Source organism: Sapajus apella, unplaced genomic scaffold (genome assembly GCF_009761245.1).
Source record: "Sapajus apella isolate SASKATOON/1434 unplaced genomic scaffold, GSC_monkey_1.0 scaffold9, whole genome shotgun sequence".
NCBI classification, from domain to species: Eukaryota; Metazoa; Chordata; class Mammalia; order Primates; family Cebidae; genus Sapajus; species Sapajus apella.
This window is the reverse complement of record NW_022436949.1, coordinates 26,102,603-26,125,170: the sequence shown is the minus strand read 5'-3', so window position 1 is coordinate 26,125,170 and position 22,568 is coordinate 26,102,603. Positions and strand designations below refer to the sequence as shown.

Sequence of the window (22,568 nt, the reverse complement as noted above, 5' to 3'; positions counted from 1 at the left end):
TACAGATCCTATTGGCTCTGTTTCTCTGGAGAACCCTTATACAGAGGGGTTCTAAATGTCTGTAGGTTTGATCAGAGAACAGTGATTGCTACATCCTGAGATACACATTGGTCCTAAAATAAAGGGAATTCATTTTAAACCCAGAATTATTATTTAATTTTTTTTTATTTAGAGAGGGAGTATCACTCTATTGTCCAGGCTGAAGTGCAGTGGTCCTAAAAAAGGGAATTCATTTTAAACCCAGTTTGTCTTATTTAATTAATTTATTTAGAGAAGAAGTCTCACTATGTCACCCAGTCTGGAGTGCAGTGGTCCTAAACTAAGGGAATTCATTTTAAACCCAGCTTGTTTTATATATTTATTTGTTTGTTTATTTAAAGAGGGAGTCTCGCCCTGTTGCCCAGGCTGGAGTACAGTGGTGTGATTCTGGCTCACTGCAAACTCTGCCTCCCAGGTTTAAGCGATTCTCCTGCCTCAGCCTCCCAAGTGGCTGGGATTACAGACAGCCACTACCACACCCAGCTAATTTTTGTCTTTTTCATAGAGACAGGGTTTCACATGTTGGCCAGGTTGGTCTTGAACTTCTGACCTCATGTGATCCACCCGCCTCGGCCTCCCAAAGTGCTGGGATTACAGGCATGAGCCAGTGCGCCTGGCCTAAACCCAGCATCATTTTAAGTCTTCTCTCATCCTACACAGGCTGGACTTTGTCAACCCTGACCTTTTCCTCTAAATGACCTGGTTTCAGAGAACTTCTCACCAAATGGAGTTGTAAGAAGTTCATAAAGGAGGACATTTACATGCTGCATATATCAGATCCTGGAACAGTTCAGCTTCCAAAAGCCTTGAAACCACAAGTCATTGTTCATCTGAGACTAAAGGACCAAGAAAATAAACCTTGGTTTCTCAATAAACTATGCTTGCAATAAAGAAACAGTGCTTTCCCCTGAGAGCTGTATGCTATAATTACAAAGCAAGAAGTACATTTTTTCAGACATTATACCTGGGATCCTCTCAACTTCATAACCAGAAGTTATGCTGACATCATAGAGCACAGGATCACCCTAGTAGAAATCTACTTGGAAAACTTCTGTAAGAGAGTGTAATAAATTAACAGTGGTTCCTTCTGGAGAGGGAGATGAAGTTCGGAGATATGTGAAAAAGATGCTCACAATTATTCTACATACTTCTTTGTACAGTGCATCTGGAGAAGAGGAAGTCTGTACCACGGTGGACATCTGCAGTGGTAAAGTGAGTGGCTCACAATGATGTGGAAAATCTTGAATTTGATCTTTTAAAGGTGTTTACTATGTGCTAGGTTCATTGGAGGCTATGACTCTACATTTCACATGGATCCTGCCCTCAAGCAGAGTGGTGAGGCATGAATGCAAACTACTGTGATACACGGTAGAAGGTGGTTTAATAAAGAGCCTCAGAAGTGTTATGAGAATTGGAAAAATAATTCCTTCTTTCTGAGGAGAATCAGGGAAGGCAGAGAAAGCATGCAAAAGATGGAAAAATGTGAAAATGTATTAAATGCTTAGACAAACTGCACACTTTTATTTATTCTTTAAGATCTAGTTCCAATGTCACCTCTGGAACAAAGAGTGTCCTTTGTCTCCTGGAGTTCAATTGCTCTGACCCATCAAGATTTTAGTTTCTACCTCAATATTAGCCAATTTTCCTGTTTATAAATCTTCCTCTATTAGACTCTTAAAGGCCAGAAGGCATTTTACATATAACAGTACATACACATACCCTCACACTGGCATCCATCCTATCCAGCCATTCATTAAAAGTACTGAGCTTTGTGCATAGGTTGGGGGGGCAGTGCGGTGACATGCAAAATTGAGTAAGATATAATATCTACCATTGAGGATAGTAACCTAAAAATTAATACTCCCAGCACAGTCTCATAAGTGCCTTGACAGAATTCACACATAGAACTATAAAAACCAAGATGATCAAAATTAAAGACGATGAAAGGAAAATGTTTCCTAAAAGAGATAGCAATTAAGGTTTTATTTATTTATTTTTTTTTTGAAGTGAAAAGAGGAATAGGGTATAAGACAGATTCTTTTTGGTGGTAACAGCATCATCCCTTCAAGAACTATTAACAGGCACTCGAAAATATTAAAATGATCCAAAGTATAATCAGGGTAGAGTCTGGGGAACTTGATTCCCATCTAATTATTTTCTTTTGACATAATAGCCATTATTGAAAATAAACCCAATGTTGACCTATAAAAGAAAGCTGGTGAAGCGGCTTATCCTCGACACTGAAACAACATGCCCACAAACTTATTTCCTGATCACTCCCAACAAATATTTCAGTGCAGTGACTCTTTGAGCAAAATAAATGTGTCACTAAAGTAGTATCATCTAAATCAATTCAGAGTGAAAATCTAAGGGACTGACTGGCCTCTGGGCTCCTTACCCCTCTGCCTGGAGAGATTTGCGCAAACTTCCACTCTTCCTACCAGCTAGAATGCTTTACTGCTTGGTAAGCAGGCAATTGCCTTCCCTTCTTGACATAATTGCATCCCTTAACATCAAATGTCATCTAGGTAACTTTTGCTTTATACTTGCAGGAGAGAAGATATAAGAAGCAAATACAAAGTTAACTAGGGAGTAATAAAGTGGTTGTTTGCAAGCATGAAGAGATAGAAAACCTCTCTACGATTCTGTGAACTGGAAGTATTACTTTGGTTTGCTGTAACCTCAGCTTTTAAGGGTTAATACCCCTATCTTCTCTATTTAGTTGCTGAATTTTTTTTTAATAATAGTTTCTATTAAAATAAGAATAATTTTTTAGAAGCAAGTAACTCAAACTCTCAAAACAAAAACAAAAATAATGAAATATAGGCTCAAAAGCATTAAAAAAGTAAATGAAGAAAATATTCTGAACTTAAATGAACTTTAAAAACATGTTTTTAAAAGTGTGAAATGAGTTTTCTATTTTGCTTAATTACTTGCAGGAAATTTTTGCATGTTAGCATTACGTCCCAAATAAGAATCCACACCCATAAGCAGGTCTGACCTAGGTGAGCAATGATACTTTACAAAGTAGAAATGAACATAAAATATTTTCAAAAAGTTAATATTTATGTTTATTAAAATTAAGCCACAATCTATCTCCTGACATACAAATAGCTAGAAGTTAAAATATGTTGCAACTCCAACCTAATTTCACAAGTGTTGTTTTCATCTCCAGTCTTGAAAGGTTTGTCACACAAACAGTTTAGTTAAGGGCAAAATGGTGATAATATGTGTATCTTAAACTGACTTTGAAAAGGATTCATCACAGGTTGACACTTCCACATCTATACAACTTTATTAACAAGTAAAATACATGCCAGCATGTTTTATATATAGGCTAGGACATTCCTATGATAATGGATGGCACATTATCATCTAACAGTTGACCTTTATCAAATATGCTAATATTTCATATAACTATTTGAAGAATTAAATAACTAACAATAAATGTTAACATAACATTTAACAGCAGTTAAAAATATAAAAGCCATTCAGTTTAGTATTTACCATAAGCTGGAATCATTCAAATACAACTATTAAAAAAAAAATACTATTCCTCTTCTACAGGCCAAATGGTCGATTAGAAAACACTGTGGTGATAATACTGGCTCCTGCCCTTACCCCAGTTCCATCCGTCAAAGGACAGTGGAGCTAAAGTAGTCACTTCTTGGTACAGTCTACAATTATACACAGGGTGATCATATAACTTATCCTCCAAATTAGAATACTTTTGAGAGTGAGACAGTGTATTAAGCTGAGAGAACAGGAATAACGAGGACTGTTTCGAGCAAACTAAGGATATATGTTACCTTTGTTAAGTACAGTATCACATTCACTATTATTACTTTTTGCACTTCTTGAAATAGTACATAGTAGATGAAAACAATTATATTAAATGAAGAGACTCCAAATTTTTCTCCAGTTGGATATTTTGAGCTCCACTTTTCCTGTTAGGAGAGATTTTACTGAAAATATTAGTAATTACTGTTTTAACAGGTAAAATCTGTTAACAACTTCAAAGGCATGTCTAAAATGAAATATATCTTATAGGCTCAAAATAATAGGCTAAAGATTAGTATTTTTTCTATTAAGCAGAGATTTTCATTTTAACTGAATGTAATGGGATCTGTATTTTAATCTAAATTTCTAAAATCTATCCCACATACACTATATAGAAAAGTGTATTTCTGCTTTAAAATTCAGTTTATTGCATAAATACATAAAAATGGATTATCCTAGACAAGACTAGCTTATTCATTTACAATAGAAATAATTTGAAAAGTTTTTGCATTAACTTCCAAGCCCCAGTTCACACTCAAAAATGTTTCGATCCCCTAACAAGATTTTTGAGTTTTCAATCTTTAAGGCAGAGTGCAAAGATGATCAATTGTCCCCAAAACACAACAGCAGCTGTTCAAGCTCAGAGGAAATGAAGTATGCAGGAATTGATATGTCTGAACGAGAACATTAAGTTTTGGAAAATGACATTCTGATTCCCCTGCTTACATGATGAGATTTAAGGCTACCTTTGAATTATGCCAATTACAGAGAATTAAGATCAATATGTACACTTGAATCTTATAGATTTGGGGGGGAAAAGTCAAAACAAAAAGCGAAGTTTTGATGTTGGATCAAAAGTAACATATCCATATTCAGAAAACAAGCATTTATACCATAAAAGCTAAAATGAAATTTTAGTAAGTCGATGTTTGATAGCTAACCTTCTTAGTAATTTTAAATTACCATGTAGCAAAGGTTAATTTCATTTAAAAATTATTGAAAGAATAAAGTACAGGTCTGTAAGAAACTAATATGCAAGAGATCCACCATGAGTTTGAATAAGTTATTAGTACAGTTTAATTTTATTAATTTCCAAATTAGGCAACTAAACTAAATATTTTTCTTTACCCCATGCTATTGTTTTACTTCAAGGGGTGTAACACTTAATCAACAATAAAATTCTATGCAGGAAAGTAAACTGAATGAGACAAAACAAAAAATAGACTGTATTAGCAAAACAAAACTATGTTTTATTTATCAAAGACAATGAAAAAATTAGAAAATACAGAGAAATACAAAAGAGGTTATAAAGCATAATAAATTTTATTTTTTGGAAATGGAAAAATGTCCCTTAATAGTTAGATGTACCTTTTAGTAGTAATGTCTAATAATAAATAAAAGTCAATTTTATACGTTCCATATAGCTGTATTAAATAATTTTTAAGTTTAAAAGATAATATACCATCATTTTAAATGTTGGTATTCAAAATTAAAGATATAATCAAAAGGAAAAACAGATGAGACATAAAATAATTTGCAAGATGGGAAATATAGTAGCTTATGAATGTAAATTAAATTCCAGTTGTAATAATGGTTCTGCACTCTCACGACACACACAGAACCCACACCCTTATATGCCACAAACACATTTCCATAATGTGAAAATAAGTGTTTTGCATATCTCATTTCAGGATATGTTTTTTACAAGTTAATCCTAAAGTCATAAAGCAAGAAGCGATTAATAGCACAAGATTTTAAAGGCTAAGCTTTAAAAATTAAACTCTAAAAAAAATATTACAATGATACTGAAAGATATTTTATTGGCTTTTTAAAAGACAAACACAAATGAGAATTACCTTATTTAGAAAATTAACTTTCAAAATTATCTTAAATGAAATAAATATAATTTCTAATACAATCTCTTCCTGCAAGAATCTCTAAGATGGGCAATCCTAAAAACCCAGCTTCTCATTTGAAAATCCCTAAAACTAGTGTGTCCCTTAAAAAATTTTTTCTTTTTCTTTTAAAGGACATTCGGTACACTCACATTTTCTTAAAATTTGTCCGAAAACAAATTCTATCTTTAACACTCAGGTTGCTAAATGTGTGTGTCTGTCTGTGTGTGTGTGTGTGTGTGTGTGTGTGTGTGTGTGTGTGTGTATGCATGTATACATATACATATATATATTTAGTTCACTTAATTTAAAATTAATGAAAGATATCTGGACACAATTTCTAAGATAACATTGCAGAAAGTAAGTTATGCATGGTTATTTACAGGAAGAGTTTTCCTAAATAATAATGTAAATGTCATGTTCAAAAATCTGACAAATCCTTTCTAATAATCAGTACTGCAGATTTCAATAAATTTTATATAACAAAAGATGTTTCATGTGTAGAATTACCAGATGAATCTAAGAGCCAGAAACTAAATCATTTGACATGGTTAATAATCTCATTTTTATTATACTAAATGTCAGGTCAAAAGTCAATGGCATTTACATGCTGGAAGACTGTTTATCACTCACCTCTTTCAATTATATCAAACACTGATTAACCAAATGTGACTGGACTTAAGTGCTACAACTTCATGATTTCTTTCAAATATATGCAAATCTCTTAAATGGGCACATATGCATATGTGCAAAACAAATGAAACATAGATACTTAAAGAATGAACAGAAGTGGCCTATAAACATAAACCACCCTGCCATTCAAAGCTCTGTCTTTTCTTCACTAATTTGTCTTCTGCTATAAGTAGTCTTCTATCCTATTAAAGTTGTAGGTTTACCGATGATCTGGAAATTTCACATTGGTATAAGAAAGGAATGTCGGGTTGACGCAGTCTGGAGACAAAGAAAGAATCAGTCTTAAAATGTATTAAGCTGTGTTTATCTAAGTCATAGTATAATAAGACACATTTTATAGAAGAATTATATCAAGTATATAATATTCTTTTGATAAAGATAACAAAGTCTATATGTCAGAATATACTCTAAAGTGTAAAACTTCTCCAGCAGACCTACATCTGGAAAATACTTACACTGTATTTTATTTGTATGCTTCAAAACGCATACAAGATAATCACACAAATTAGTAAAATAGCAAAATTATTTTGCCTTTTATCTTATCATTAATATTGACAAATTCTTAGTGCCACTGTTTGCAAAGGTATTTTGCTTGTTAAAATAAAAAAGCGACATCTTTGGGAGTGGTTGGTGGAGTCTTTAATGGAACACTTAAAATGATACTTTAACATGATCTAGAAATACAAGTGTATTCATTGTACTCTAGAAGAAATAAGTAAATTATATAAGATTATGTATAACATATAAATAACATGTAAGCAACCAAATCACAAAGGATACAATTTATTTATTAGAAAAGATATTTTGTTTTAGTGTACTTGAAACACTTTGTTCCTTGTAGTCCTACATTCAGAAGTTAAGTACTAGTAGACATTTTGGTTATGGAATTCAAATGCTTTAAAACTTTACATTATTTAAGACATAACGGATATGGTACTTGCTTTAGAAAACAGAATACAGTATGAGATTACTTTATGTGAAGATACTCCCACTGCACAATAAATAAATACTATTACTGTATACACAGCCTCCAGAAACTCACTGGAAAACTAGTAAGACAACCTCTATTCATTTCTTCGTATTTCCACTTACTCAAGTTGTAGCCTTTATTGTTGATAAAAACTAACACACATTTAAAAAACAGTAACAGAACTATTTTCTTCACAAGACTTTTATTCCTTGATCCAGATTATTAAAAGGACTGCAAGACAAATTATTTTTCAATCACAGATTTTTTTCTCCACCAGATTATCTAAGTAATTTCACATTGTTTTATACAAAAATGCCCATTCCTTCAGTGTAAGTACTATGTCATATTTTGTTTTGTTTTCAAGCCTTCAAATTTTGTGCTGGTAATTACTTCACATACATTCTATGGTTAATCTTTATAGAGAAGTTTTAAAATTCTGATTTAAAATTTCAGTTCACTCATTATGTATTTTAAAAATTAAAATGTATGACATTCAATTTTAAAAATCTGAAAGTCATCTAAAAAGGTTTACAACTTATTAAATTTCAATAAGCTGTTAGCAGTATTAAGAAATATTAAATATTCTAACAGTAAAAATCATGAATACACATTAGGCATTTAATATGTATCTGGTAAATCTGAATACATAAAGGGAATAGACAGAGTTCATAGATTAATATTTCTTACCTCTATAATAAGAAGAAATACCTTGTTCTATGAGCAGCTGCCATACTTTCAGACATGTTTCTGACTTTTAGATAATTAACAAATCCTCTGAAGAAAAGGAGCAGGCCTGAAAAGGTTGAAATAATACATATATACTATGTTCTTATACAGAAAGGGGCAAGATAAATTTAAAATAGACAATTATAAACAAGATCCTCTTGGCTTAAGGAATTTTATTTGCAGACTTCCATTCATTCTGTAATATATTTTACAATATAAGGATAAACTCTGTCACAAGGAAATATAATCTTTCAATCTGTTAAGCCTAGATGTACTAAAATTAAAGCAAATCTAGCTATAAAAATCCAGAATTACATATAAACATACATTTATAAGTGATTTTCTTAAGTAGTAAAGTTACCTGATGCACTTAAACTGATTCAACTCATAAAAACCCCATGTTACAATGTAACAATCTTTTCAATTGATGTAACTTAGTTCACTTAGTGAACTAAGACATATTTACTTATATAAAGTAAATGAAAAGAAAAAAATATACATGTGGTTGCTAATAACTGTGGAGAAAAAAACAAGCCTGTACAGCGATATCAAGTGCCTATCATCTGTGAAATCTGTATTTGAAGATATGTGCATTTTGTACATATTTAAATTATAAGTTCTTATTTTGAGGTAATAATAAAAAAATATAATAAAAATTAAGATGAGTTAGAAAAGACGACTTGGAAGAGTCACTCTAGTGATTTACACTATTTGGGATACATCTTATATCTATTTCAGTTTTCTCCTTTGTAAAATAATAACCACAGATATATTTAATGATTTAAAAAGCAATACCTGTGAAATTCTCTAAAGTTTCAAATGAAAAATTAAGATAAGTATAAAACATTACCATTATTAGTATAAGCCTTAGAAATACTTAAGCATATGATTCTTAGGGAAACATTTATTAACTCCAGTAAATTTTTAACAAGGAAATTGGAGTGGGGGGGTCCAAAAACAAAAACAGAAGAATCTATTGTATGTGTATGACTTTCCTCACCAGGAAGAAAAGGAGTTTGTGAATTTAAAAGATGAAATCCCAAACTAAATTTGTACCCCAGCTAATCACTAAAAAAAGAAGGACGTGTGCAGTAAATTGGAGAGGAAAGATAGAAGAGAGATACAAATGATGACTTAACTGGTATAAATTTCAGCTAAATCCAATCTCATCTGCTTCCCATATCCTAACTCCCTCTGTTTAGGACTCCCTCTAAATTCCACCCTCATGCTTTTCCAGATGCTGTTCAAAGACAATAATACTGTTATCCAAATGTAAAAATATTATTGAAAAATATAAACCAACTTATTTGTGGAATCCCTTTGTCTCTAAAGCTGCTGCTTCTAACACACATTTTATTTTTCAGGCATTTTCTAAAAGAAGCCAGCCAGTTCATATCTAAAGACCAATCGCTCAGTGGCTACTGTTTCTCAGCATTCTACAAAGTGCTCAACATTCTTTTCAGCATATGTGAGAGCAACGTTTTTATCACTGATTACATTTTCACATTCCCTGAAATAAACAAACACTAGATTATGGCTCTGAAGTGAAACTGACATTGTCCTCTGTATTCTACTCTGCCATAATTACCTAAGATTCCTCCAATCTCTAAATAACACACACACACACACACACACACACACACACAAATGTACTCATTTAATATGTTTAAATGCTTAAGAGATTTTATAAACCTTTTCACTTTTAGCTAAGAAACTCAATAAAGAACATAGCATTCCAGCAGTCAGAACACAACAACATAAAACTAGCTTCACCTCCAGAGGCATCTCAGCAAAGTCACAATGCTAAAATTATTTCACTATAGTTATTAAAGAATTAAGTGACCTTATCTGACTAATAAAGAAAATTGTTTCCCAAAAGAAAGATCCAACAGTATGACTAAATAAAAACTCAAGAGAGAAGACTGCCACCTACTGAAATGCTGTTTTTTTCTGATGCAATTCTGAGTGAAACAAGGGCTTTTAATCTTAGCTAGAAACAAAATGTATTTCTTATGTCACAAATATATCTGAAATGTGAATTAAAGGTATAATGTCATTTAAAGATTAACTTAATTACCTTACATTGAAGGTAAAAAACAAAAGGGAACGAAAATTGAAAATCCATAAAATTCCATCAATATTAATAAAAAGACATGCCTTATAGGAAGACAACTCAACAGAAGTACTGTGATCACTAGGCATGAAGTTTTTCCTTATGCCTGACTGATTAATGATTAATTCAAGGCACATTTCAAATGCATAAAGAATGTTTTCATGATCCAAAAATAAGAGAATGGATAGAACCACCAAGCAACCCAACTCTCAAATTCTCTAAGGTCATTAAAAGAAGTTGTTTGTGTATATTTTCTAAGACAAATGCTAAAGACAATTTTTTTATCACACTGTTATTTAAAAATTTTGTAACATTCTATTATCATCCCGCCACTGACTCTTTACACTGATAGCCTCTGGCTTTTAAATCTAAGAAATCTATGGTGCTATGTAGAATAGAATTGTTTAAAAATGTGAGATGCAAGTGTTTGAATGTGAGAATTTTACTGTAGAAAAATAATTTCCACATAAATTACAACATAGTTTATTCACATCTTACAGTTTTTGGAAATATCAAAGTTAAACTAAATGTATTAAGAATAAACTTACCAAGTACAAGAAATATCCACCAAAGCCAATACTGTCCATTGAAATATCCAGTAAAATAATCAGAAAACTATGGAGTGAACATAAATATATTAACCAAATTTGTATAGCTGAATTTGAAAATCATACATTATCCTCAGTTTCAGAATGATTTACTTCAAATAATCTTTAACACTTAAAAACAGCACAAAGGAAAAATTAAAATACTTAATGACATACATATATATGAATTATCTGAGAAAAAAATCATCTCATGCAATAGTAAAAAAACTTACACAAAATACTTTAGAAACAAAAAAGTTTCAAACTGCCCACAAGAAATAAAAGTAAATGCTGTATGTCTGAATCATACATTTTCTCATTAAAAAGTTCACATCAGTCCTTTCTTCATAATCTCTCAAAACCACAACTACCATCCCAAACACACTACAGCAATGCACTGCTTCAGATATGAACACCAAAAGCCACATTAGTTTAATCTTATCAGATGGGGATGTTCTACTGACCTCCAAAAAGAAGAGCTTTTGACCTTCTGCACACCCCCTACTGTTAATCACTGCCAAAAATTCTAGGTGCATAAAGACCCCAACTTATTAGAGTCTTAATTTTCAAACTAGATGCTCTAGTATTCAGTTCCCAACAGTGAACTGAGAACAGTTAAACGAACCTTAAAGTGGCATTTCAACAGTTCCTCTTAGTGACCATGGTGGACAGTTTTACATTCTCTGTGGTGTAGGAATATGAACAGGTAGATGGAAGGCAGTGTTTGATGATACTGGGCACAGGTATCTTTTCCTTGATTAGACTCTAGACCTCACACCTCATTAATTTTAAAAGGGTTTTTTTTTTTTTTTTGAAATCAATCTAATTTTCTTCAGTTACTTCAGATAACTTTGGCACCTAAAACAGTACCTCAAATGATTACTTTTTAAAAAGTGTTTAATATAACCTACTCTAAAACTACTAAACATTAGCTTGTGTTTACCCACCCTGTTTCCACTGGCCTGCAAACTGAATCTGATGTAACTAAAAATGATTTAGTTAAATGCAGACTTGTTCTCAAATCTGATATTAATTAAAAGTGTCTGCACCTTTATATGTAAAGATTTCCAATTACATGTTGGTAATTTTCATATAAGCTTAAAAATGCTAGACTTTGGCAATAATAAAAAAAGCTTACAAATTGTAAATAATGTTATCATTTAGGAAGCATATTAAATAAAGATTACCTAAGTCTGTATAGCCTTTTAAGTATTTTCCCAGGAAGTATTTTCAATTAATAAATAAACCATTTATTAACTTATAGTAATTTCAGAGATTTAAAATTTCAAAGTACTACTAAACACACAAATCCCACATATACCTACATCTTTAAAATATGTACAATGAAGGAGGGACTTGAAATTGAAAAGACACAGCTTATACAAGACTGTACTATACTATTTTTTATTCAGGTGATTAGCAATTAGAAATAAAACATTTTCATACAGGTCTTAAAGGCTATAAGAACAAAAAAAGAATAAAGAACCAAAGCAATACATTTTAAATTTCCGTGTGTTACCCAGTAACAGGCAACCTGAAAATCAAGAAGAGAGTCATTCATCACCAAAAATATTTACCATAAAGCTATTGCTTATTTACTCCCAAGTGAAAAATATAATTACCTTCACCCTGATGTCAAAGAGAAGGATTCGCTATGTAGAAAGGATAAAGAAATGCTTTTGGACTCATTACTATGTTAACAAAAATGTTTTAAAATACTAAAATCATAAGCCTAAGCTAATTTTTTTTTTAAATAAGTAAACCAATCATGTTGATTGGCCAATCACAGTCTATCGAAATCCAATTTTGGAAAATAAATTAACCAACATTAAGAATTCATCTGATTTTACTGTAATAATATAACACCAGCATTTCATTGTTTACATCCTATCTACTTTCAAAATGTATTTGATTTGTTTTTAATGAAACATGTATGTATTTCTAACCAAACAATAAAAACCTTAGAAATAGTATCAAAAGCCTAGGCTAAAGATATTTACACAAAATCCAAGGTTCGTGCCAGCTCAGAAACAAAATGGAGAGCAGCAGTATGATTTATAAATTACTTATTATCTAATGAAAGAAAACATCAGGTTTTTAGGAGAAAACTTTTCTCTCAGCACTAAACTCTAAGAGGAATGTATTACTTGGAGCATTATAATAAAAGTCAAAATACAGTGTAACCAAGGTAGTTCAGAAGTAGGAAAACAGGCAATGAATTGAGACCAACGTAGATTCTAATTCACATTAATTCACATTAAAAACTGTGGGATATTGAGCAAATTTTTAGACTCTTTTTATTCTTAGTTTCATCACCAATAAAATGTCTAGATCATGGCCAGCATCAGATATAAAGTATGAAAATTTGTTGTTTGTAACAAATTATGCCTGGCACACACGAAGGATTAAATGAATGGCAGTTATTGTTATTTTATACAAAAGATTTTTTAAAATCCTTGTAACACTTCTTGATACACACTAAAGGCCTGACATGAACTCTAACTCAGTAAAAGTATTTTAAGGGAAACTAAACAGTCCTAGTGATGAAACTTGATGCCAGCATACACCTTACAAACTAAGAAACTCCAGTCTTTGAATTTAAGTTCCCTGTCTTACCACATCAACTAGAGTTGATAGCTAGATAGTCTAATCCCTTCTCAACCTGAGGTTCCTATGAGCAAATTAAGCTGTAATACCCTAAGGGCATAAGTAATATAGGATGCATTAACTTCTTTCTTATATATCTAGAATGATACTAGCAATTTACTAACTTTGGGAGAACTGAGAAAATAGTCCTCATATCATTTTCTGTGTTCTGTGATTTAGATGAGAAATCCTATTTGAATAATAGTGCCTAATTCTATTAGTATCATAACCAACATTGGACTTATCTAGATCCAACTCTTGAGGTTTTTTTAACACTAATTTCTGCAATGGAAGGGACTGTGTCCTTATCTTTTATGTTCCATAACACCTAATAGATTTATACTTGTGTTAGGAACCCACAGTACATTTTTTGCAATAAAATTAAAACAACAAATTGCCAGGGGATAGTTCTTAAGATAGGTCAAATTTTAATTATCTTAGAAGAAATCAGTCCATAGGTCCCAACCAAGAATTAATTGATTAATAACAAAACCTATGGCTCCGCTAGGATTACTGAAACCCTGGGAAGCTATAAAATAAGTTTTAAACTAATGAAGAAATACATTACATCTATAAGCATTAATATTTTCATAATAGATACTTTTAAATCAACTTAATAATATAAATATATTATCAAAGTGTCTGAACATTTAAGAGAAACTAATATATTTGATCTAAGATTCTACTAAAAATTTTAGGAGGATTTAGCTCATTCAATTAGAAATGAATGTTTAAATGTAGAATGTATGTATTTTAAGTTATTAATTGTATAACAGCATTTAAAATGTGTAGGTAACTTTTCAGAAGACTTATTAAAACAATAAATAAGGCCACTCTTGATCATTCTTCTAGAGCTTATTGCAAAAAAAAAAAAAAAAAAAAAAAAACTAGGAAGAAACATTTATAAAAAGAAGTCAAAAGAGGCCTTCAAAAGGCAAAGGTAAAGAGCTGGGGGATGATCATGCTAACAACACTAATGTCTATGCAATTTTCACAGAAAACTATTTTGGGACTAGAGAAGTTGTTAAGATGGGGAAAAGAAAAGGAGTTACCATTGTCTCCCTATACACTATCTTGTAAATTATAAGAAGGCAGAGGGTAACTTCAAGGAACAACAGGAAAATAAGAAAGCATAAGGGAAAAAAGAGTTCTAATAACCACTTCATAGGCCTTTACTTTTGAGTAACTACTTCATAGGCCTTTACTTTTGAGCTCTCAATGTTTTCAAAAGAAAAGAGTGAGAAGATATTTAAGGTTCATGATAATGTGACTAAACAAAAAATTTTTATGTTTTAACTGATTTGAGGCATACCTGCACTATATTACAATAATAGCAGCCATGATTTACTGAGCACATATATTTGTGCAGTAACTGGGTGAGGTACGTTAATTACATTATTTCCATGTCTCATAAAAATCCTGCAAGGCAGCTATCATCAGCCTATTATGAAGAAACTAATGCTTAGAACAATTAAGTAACTTAAAGTTAAAAGACATATAAAAAAGATGAGATTCAAACTTAAATTTTTCTGATTTCAAAGTTCTTTACTCTATAATAACAACTTCTCATAAAGTTACAAAGTGTTCATACCACAGAGATCACTATAATGATTAAGTATAGGATTTAAGAATAAGCCTTGAAATAACTGAATTCATGAAAATAAAGTAACCATTTATGAACCACATAGAAAATTTCATAAGTCTCATTTTAGAGATAAAAGAGATACATGTTATCAAAACACTCACCCTGACAATAAGGATCCATTTGATCAAGGAAAGGCCAAATCCGCAGATAGCACCATACCGTCCAGCTATGGTATTGGTGATACAGAAGGATAAACAAAATCCAAGCCAGTTGAAAATAAATGCCACTAAAAGCAACAGAAACAGTTATCTTACTAAACCTTAATTTGGAAACAAATTAACATAGACATATTAATAATATTTCACTGCTCAATGGAAACAGTAGCTCCCTTTTTTTTTTAACTCTGCCAATTAAGCCGCCTTTTTGGACTATAGCCTACTTTTTGCAAAAGGGTTATTTGCTATACAGTATATCAACAAATGAGTAAGCTTGGTTTCTTGTCAGTTTGGCCAACAGAAAGCCATTCCCGAAAGCTTATCATTAACGGTTGAAACTGCAGTTTTAAACTAGCTAAAAACCAGATCACAATGTAGCTCATGTGTGGTTCCACCCAAGAAGTCCAGCCTAAGCAATCAGCCAACAAAATTGGCTTTTTAAAAAAACGTAAAGCAGGCTGGCCATGGTGGCTCATGCCAGTAATCCCAGCACTTTGGGAGGCCGAGGCAGGTAGACCAGATAAGGTCAGGAGTTGGAGACCAGTCTGGCCAACATGAAACCCTGTCTCTACTAAAAATACAAAAATTAGCTGGGTGTGGTGGCAGGTGCCTATAATCCCAGCTACTCAGGAGGCTGAGGCAGGAGAATTGTTTGATCCTGGGAGGCAGGGGTTGCAGTGAGCACAGATGTGCACTCCAGCCTGGGTGACAGAGCAAGATTCCAGCTCAATTAAAAAAAAAAAAAAAAAGAAATAAAGAAAGAAAAGAAAAAGCAAAACAGTAAAATTTAATACTTCACAAATACTTTATGGGTTTCTTCAGGTATAGTTACAATTCTTAGATGCTCCTTTTCTGGATTTACTTATGCCGTGTAATGTCATCTAAAAGCTATGTAAAAAACAGCTTTTCATGGGCAGATTAAGTCATCATTGTTTTGTTTTCCAAGATGTGTAGTGTTCAGATAGCTCCTTTAAAAACTGTAACTTTTTGACTACTATATGGTATGTGCTCAGAAGAATGAACTGAATAAAGATGCTTAACATTATTAATTGCTAATAAAAATTAAACCACAATGAGATACCAACACCAAACTATTAGAATGTCTAAAATTTAAAAAAACAAAATCAACACCAAACACTGGCGAGGACATAGAGCAACAGGAACTCTCATTCATTGCTGGTGGGAATGCAAAATAGTACAGACACTTTGGAAGAGAGTTTGGGAATTTCTTACAAATCAGAATTTGCATTTCAAAAGCACTCTTCTAATTCTTTTAAAATTACAAATACCTTCTCTTTATGCTTCCCTCAAGTCTAAAATGCAGATGATTACTCATTACCATGGCATGCTGATGTGAAGATTCACACATGGTATAAATGGCTAAACCTCCAAAGAAAAGTTTTCTTAAAAGAGCCAAATAAGAGCCTATTACATTTTAAAGTACTAAAGTTTAAGGTCATTTCCGTAGACTATCAATTATCTGTAAACTAAATTTTCATTGTTAGTGTTTGGCATATAACCAAATTCTGTTCCATTCTCTTAGAAAATTTCTTAAAAATAAGATCAGAGATAAGCATACAAAGCATGTATCTGAGACATTTCATGGTAACACTTTTAAAGGATGTAAGAAGCAAAAACATTATTACAAACATTTCTTCCTTTACATTTTCTGAACAAGAATATGCAATTACCTTACCAAATTTAAGTGTAAACTTTTTTAGGGTTATGTGAAGTAAAACATTGAAAACAAAGAAGGAAAGAATTAAACCATCAAAAGGTTTTCATTGAAACAGTCTTATTGATATTCACTATAATTTTACTTGTGCAAGTTATATAACCTTGAAATGCTTAAGTTATAAATAAATCGCATTAAAAATAAAATCTATTTCTAGACCTTCTTATCCACAGTAGCTATTAGATAAGATGCATGGAAAATATAGCAAGTTGCAATATGAAAAACAGCCACTAGATGGTAGTGATGACAAACAAATCTATGCTTATCAAGCAAATAAACTCCAGGCCAATAGCCTACCAGGAAAAAAAAAATCAATTAATAAAGGTAATAATACAAATTTACTGTTATAATATTGGTACAATATTTATAAAACAGGAAGTATTACATATATGAGGTGTGGAATCAAGTAAAAATTGAGTACAATATAATTTATATTAAATATAAATATATACATTTACATCATATTAATATACTATCACTGGCTAAGAATAAAGTCATCCAGTGTGTCTAAGTTATTATGCATTTATAACATATCAGTGCAAGGCCTTTATATCTAAGAAATAAAAAGAAGATACTGGTGGTAAGTGAAATAACGAAATGGAGAAATAAGAGTTCTGAGTTGGATAATTAAAAGGTGTCGAATAACATGTTTTTATACCCAAGAAACAGGTGTTTATAGTAAAAATAGTATAGCCAGTGCTCGACTTACGACCACGATTGGGTCCAACAGACCAGTCGTTAACACGATTTGGTCGTAAGTTGAGTAGGCTATATGTACAGTACTGTGAAATGTTATAAAAATCTTTAAGTCATATTTTATCATAATTTTCTTTCATTATTGTTATATATCATAATTTTCTTTGTTCATTTTATGTCATTTGTATCATCTCTACATCATTTTGTTTCCTATTTTTACATTCATCAAGTTTAAGTAAAACACTGTATTACCAGTTCAACTGGTTTAATATTTGCAAAACATACAAAATTACAAAATACAGGTGTAAAAAATACCATAGGAAACATTTTCCCAATTGCAAAACATATCAAAATATATAAACATGTACAAAACATTTTATTGGCCGCTGGGGCTTGGCTGCGGATCGTTGATGTCATCTGAGGCAGCAGTTGGGTTTACCAGAGTTGGTTTTTCATAAACATGGTGAGCTTTGTCTGAATTGTATGTTTCTTTTTTTCTTCATAAATTTCACGACACGGACAAAACACATTGTGCGCCATCCATTCAATCCTTGCAAATCATTCGATGTTTGGGTCCATTGCTTCGAAATGTACAGTATAATAAGTTCATTGGGAGGGGTTTGATGAAAAATATCCAAGACACAAAACACAAATTGCTGTACCGAGTCTGGGATAACAGTTGAAATGGTGCACGCGGAGATGGTAGTGCTGCCGGAAAGTGGTCCACACTGTCATATGCCCAGCTGGGCAACGTTTGCACTGCCAGACACGGAGCAGTCGTGGCTAGCAATTGCGGTCGTAAAGTCGAAAGGTCGTAAGTTACATAGGTTGTAAGTCGGTCAATACCTACGATATATTTACATCCTTTCTTTTCTAATTAAAGTTTCTTAAAAGGTATAATAACTATGAATGCAATTAATGTTTAAGTTACTCTTTTTGTAAACAAACTCTGTGGGAAGTTTGTTATTAAAGTGTTTTAATATGTAGAATTCCAGTTAAACCAAAATTAAGATAAAAACCAAGGTTCACAAGACTAATATTACAAAATGGCACTCATTTGTAACCAGAGTTCAATTCCTCTTTTATTATACCTAACATTTCTAACTAGAAAATCAATTTAAGATTTAAATATTGCATATACATTAGCTGGTTGACAACCTGAATATTACAATTAGTAAATCTGAAGAGCTGCCTGCCCTCCTCCCTCATCCCCCTCCCCCTCTTTTCTTCAGCAGATGAAAACAGAAAGGAACCAAGAAACCATTTCAAAATTGAAGACGAGGTTTACATGAACTTCCAGACTCAAAAGTGACAACTCATTAAGTTAGTATTTTCTACTTTTTAAAGCGGAATGTGGCACTTTAAAAAGTTATTTCTCAGTTTTATGATCATAATAAAGCTTAGAAGTAAACTGAATTAAATCAGCATTCTATCTAAGAATGAAAGCTTGATCATTTAACCAGGTTGAGAACAGAAATTAACTATATAAGAGACTAATAAACTTACTTAAATGAATATTGGATTTCTACCACTGGCTTTAGTAATTTAAACAGTTTACTGGGCATCTTATTTAATGAGTTTACTATGCCAATCTTTGTATTAGGAACTGAAATAATGAAGAGCATGACACAGTCTTCCCTCAAGAAGATTCAATTTACTTTATAAGTCAAATACTAAGAATTCTGCAAAATGTTAAAATGTTACTTAAGTTTCTCATCTCTAACTTCTTGCCATTCCTGCAAATAAGACTACACTTTCAGAACCATCTGTCTCAAGTGATACTGTTCCAGTTGCCCAAAATATCCCTTTTTCCAATCCTTCTTCTAGGACACTCAAATGGAAATCCTCTGCCCCAAAAGCAGAATTTATAGTTTCATTCTATATGCTCCTACGGAGCTGAATTGGCACCAACATAGCAAGCATTTCTCTTTAAAAATCTGAAATAGCTTAAATATGTTTATATATATACTTTTACATGTCAGCAGCTTCATAATGGCTGCAATGCATAATTATCCAGCAAGAGTTTAGTAAGTTCTAGGATTCATATTTAAACATATGATCACAGTATCCATTAGTCCAATATCAGAAACCATTTACATTTTAAGCAAGGTAGACACATGCTAACAATATTTGCTTGTCCTCACCATGTTACTTTATTACACATACAGTCAATACATGCAAAAACAAAAATAAAACAGTTTGGAAAGACGACTTACTGAAAAATGCCAGCATGAAAATGCCATCATTCCCTACTCTGAGCTGGTCTGCATCACTGAAGTCATCTCTTGGTGGACACTCTTCCTCCTGAATCTGTAAAACATGTTACATTAGAATAGCTCGCTAAAAATTACAACTTTATCATCTTAAATGTAAGTATAAGAACTTCAACAAAATCTAATATTCTCAATTTGTTATATAGACAAATGAAACAAGTACAATGTCTGGTACAAAGTAAGTAATCAATAAGTGTTATTAGCAAGTACTGCTTCATGGTCATATTTAAAAAGAGTAACTTTAAAGATAAAAAAGATAAAAGATGAATAACATCAAACTCAAAAATGGTATCAGGAAGATACATGTTACAGTGCTGCATTAGTAATGATTGGGAAATAAGAACTTTCATAATCAGTGCTGGAGTATAAACTAGTACCACTTCTATAGCTGGCAATTTTGCAATTATCAAAAATAAAAATGTGCACACCCTATGATCCAGCAATGCCAGTTGTTAAAATATACTGCAGATATATATATACACACATATTATCTCTTATAAAAATGATGTATTAAAGACAATTCATTGCAGCAATGTTAATAACAGCAAAAGATTGGATACAACCTAAATGTCCATCAATAGCAGACTACGTTGGGAGGTAATTTTCACAAGACTATCATGTTTCTACATGTCCTCCAGGTAGAGGCATTGGCTGTCTTTTTCTGAAAAAGCTGCAGGCATTCAGTGTCAGCCCTTGAAAGCAGCCGAAGAGGCTGTACACTGCAAAGCCTCAGGGACACCGCCTCAGGGGCAGAGCTGTCCAAGGCCTGGGAAAACCACCCCTTGTACCAGTATGCCCTGGATGTGAGACACGGAGTTAAAGATTATTCTAGCCCGGTGCAGTGGCTCACGCCTATAATCCCACACTTTGGAAAGCCAAGCCAGGCAAATCACTTGAGGCCAAGAGTTCGAGACCAGCCTGGCCAACATGGTGAAACCCTGGCACTACTAAAACTACAAATATTAGCTGCGCATGGTGGCACCTGCCTGTAATCCCAGCCACTCAGGAGGCTGATGCATGAGAATCGCTTAAACCCGGAAGGTGGGGGTTGCAGTGAGCCTAGATCACACCTAGCCTGGGTGACAGAGTGAGAGTGTTTCAAAAAAAATATTTTGAAACTTAAGATTTAATGATTGCCATGCTTGGTTTCGGTTTTCCATGGGGCTTGTATCCCCTTTTGTCGGCCAATTTCTTCCTTTTGGAATCCGAAAATTTACCCAATGCCTATAGCCCAATTTTATCTTAGAAATAATTAACTGGTTTTTGATTTTATAGGTTCATACGTGGAAGGGACTTGCCTTGTCTCAGATGAGACTTTCGATTATTGACTTTTGAGTTGATGCTGGAATGAGTTAAGATTCTGGGGGACTGCTAGGAAGGCATGATTGTATTTTGAAATGTGAGAAGAACATGAGATCTGGGAGAGGCCAGGGACAGAATTGTATGGTTTGATCTGTGTCCCCATCCAAATCTCATGTTCAACTGTAATCCTCAATAGTCAGAGGCTGGGCCTGGTAGGAGGTAGGTGATTGGATCATGGGGGTGGTTTCTAATGATTTAACATCATTTCCCTGTTCTCATAATAGTAAGTGAGTGACTTTTTTGTGAAATCTGGTTGTTTAAAAGTGTATGGCATGACCCCTCCAATCTCTCTCTTCTTCCTGTAAAATGTGCCTTCCATGCCCTATAAAATGTGCCTGCTTCCCCTCTTCACCTTCCACCACAATTGTAAGTTTCCTGAGGCCTCCTCAGAAGTTGCTATGCTTCCTGTACAGCTTGCAGAACTGTGGGTCAATTAAACCTCTTTTCTTTATAAATTACCCAGTTTGGGGTATTTCATTGCAGCAGTGTGAAAATGGACTAATACTATACATCATCTCAGCTGAGTGAGAATAATTCAATTTTGCGAGACAGTCTGAGAAGCTAGGGCTAGGCTCAAGATCACATAATTAGGAGGGTCAAAGAAGTACTTGAATCCAGGACACTATGTTCTTTCCATACAATCATGGATAGTAGTCTCACTAAGCATACTGCTATCCTGAAATTTAAAAACTTTCAAAACCATTTTATATTGTTTATTATTTGGGCACAAAGATTCCTTAAATTGTACAGTCATATATCATAGGTAAACTTTATACAATAAATTTAATAACTGGCCATGACTATAATATTTATAAAATTTTATATAATTTCAAATTAGTTCAAGAAATAGGCATGAAAGCACAGCAAGAACAAAAAGCTATCAGTGTGACTGCAAAAATATATTTCATACTGTGTATTTTAAAACATCAGTCCACGCCAGGCATGGTGGCTCACACCTGTAAATCCCAGCACTCTGGGAGGCCGAGGTGGGCGGATCACTTGAGGTTAGGAGTTTGAGACTAGCCTGACCAACATGGTCAAACCCCATGTCTACTAAAAATACAAAAAAATTAGACAGGCATGGTAGCATGCTCCTGTAGTCTCAGCTGCTCAGGAAGCTGAGGCAGGAGAACTGTTTGAAATAGGGAGGCCGATGTTTGCATTGAGTCGAGATAGCACCACTGCATTCCAGTCTGGGCAACAGAGTGAGACTCTGCCTCGATTTAAAAAAAAAAAAAAAAATCAGTACAGAG

The 22,568-nt window shown here is 32.8% G+C and overlaps 1 protein-coding gene across 1 annotated transcript in view; it reads right to left on the bottom strand.

Annotated features, from left to right (window-relative positions):
* Positions 1-3,084: 3,084 nt before the first annotated feature.
* The window catches only part of NDFIP2 (Nedd4 family interacting protein 2), a 76,631-nt gene continuing 57,147 nt past the window's right edge, over positions 3,085-22,568 (bottom strand). The window contains exons 4-8 of the mRNA XM_032277456.1: positions 19,897-19,990; positions 15,196-15,320; positions 10,765-10,831; positions 8,065-8,170; positions 3,085-6,665 (exon numbers count right to left, since the gene is read on the bottom strand). Coding sequence (XP_032133347.1) covers positions 8,067-8,170; positions 10,765-10,831; positions 15,196-15,320; positions 19,897-19,990 — 390 coding nt within the window. The 3' untranslated portion in view covers positions 3,085-6,665; positions 8,065-8,066. The remainder of the gene's footprint in view (positions 6,666-8,064; positions 8,171-10,764; positions 10,832-15,195; positions 15,321-19,896; positions 19,991-22,568) is intronic.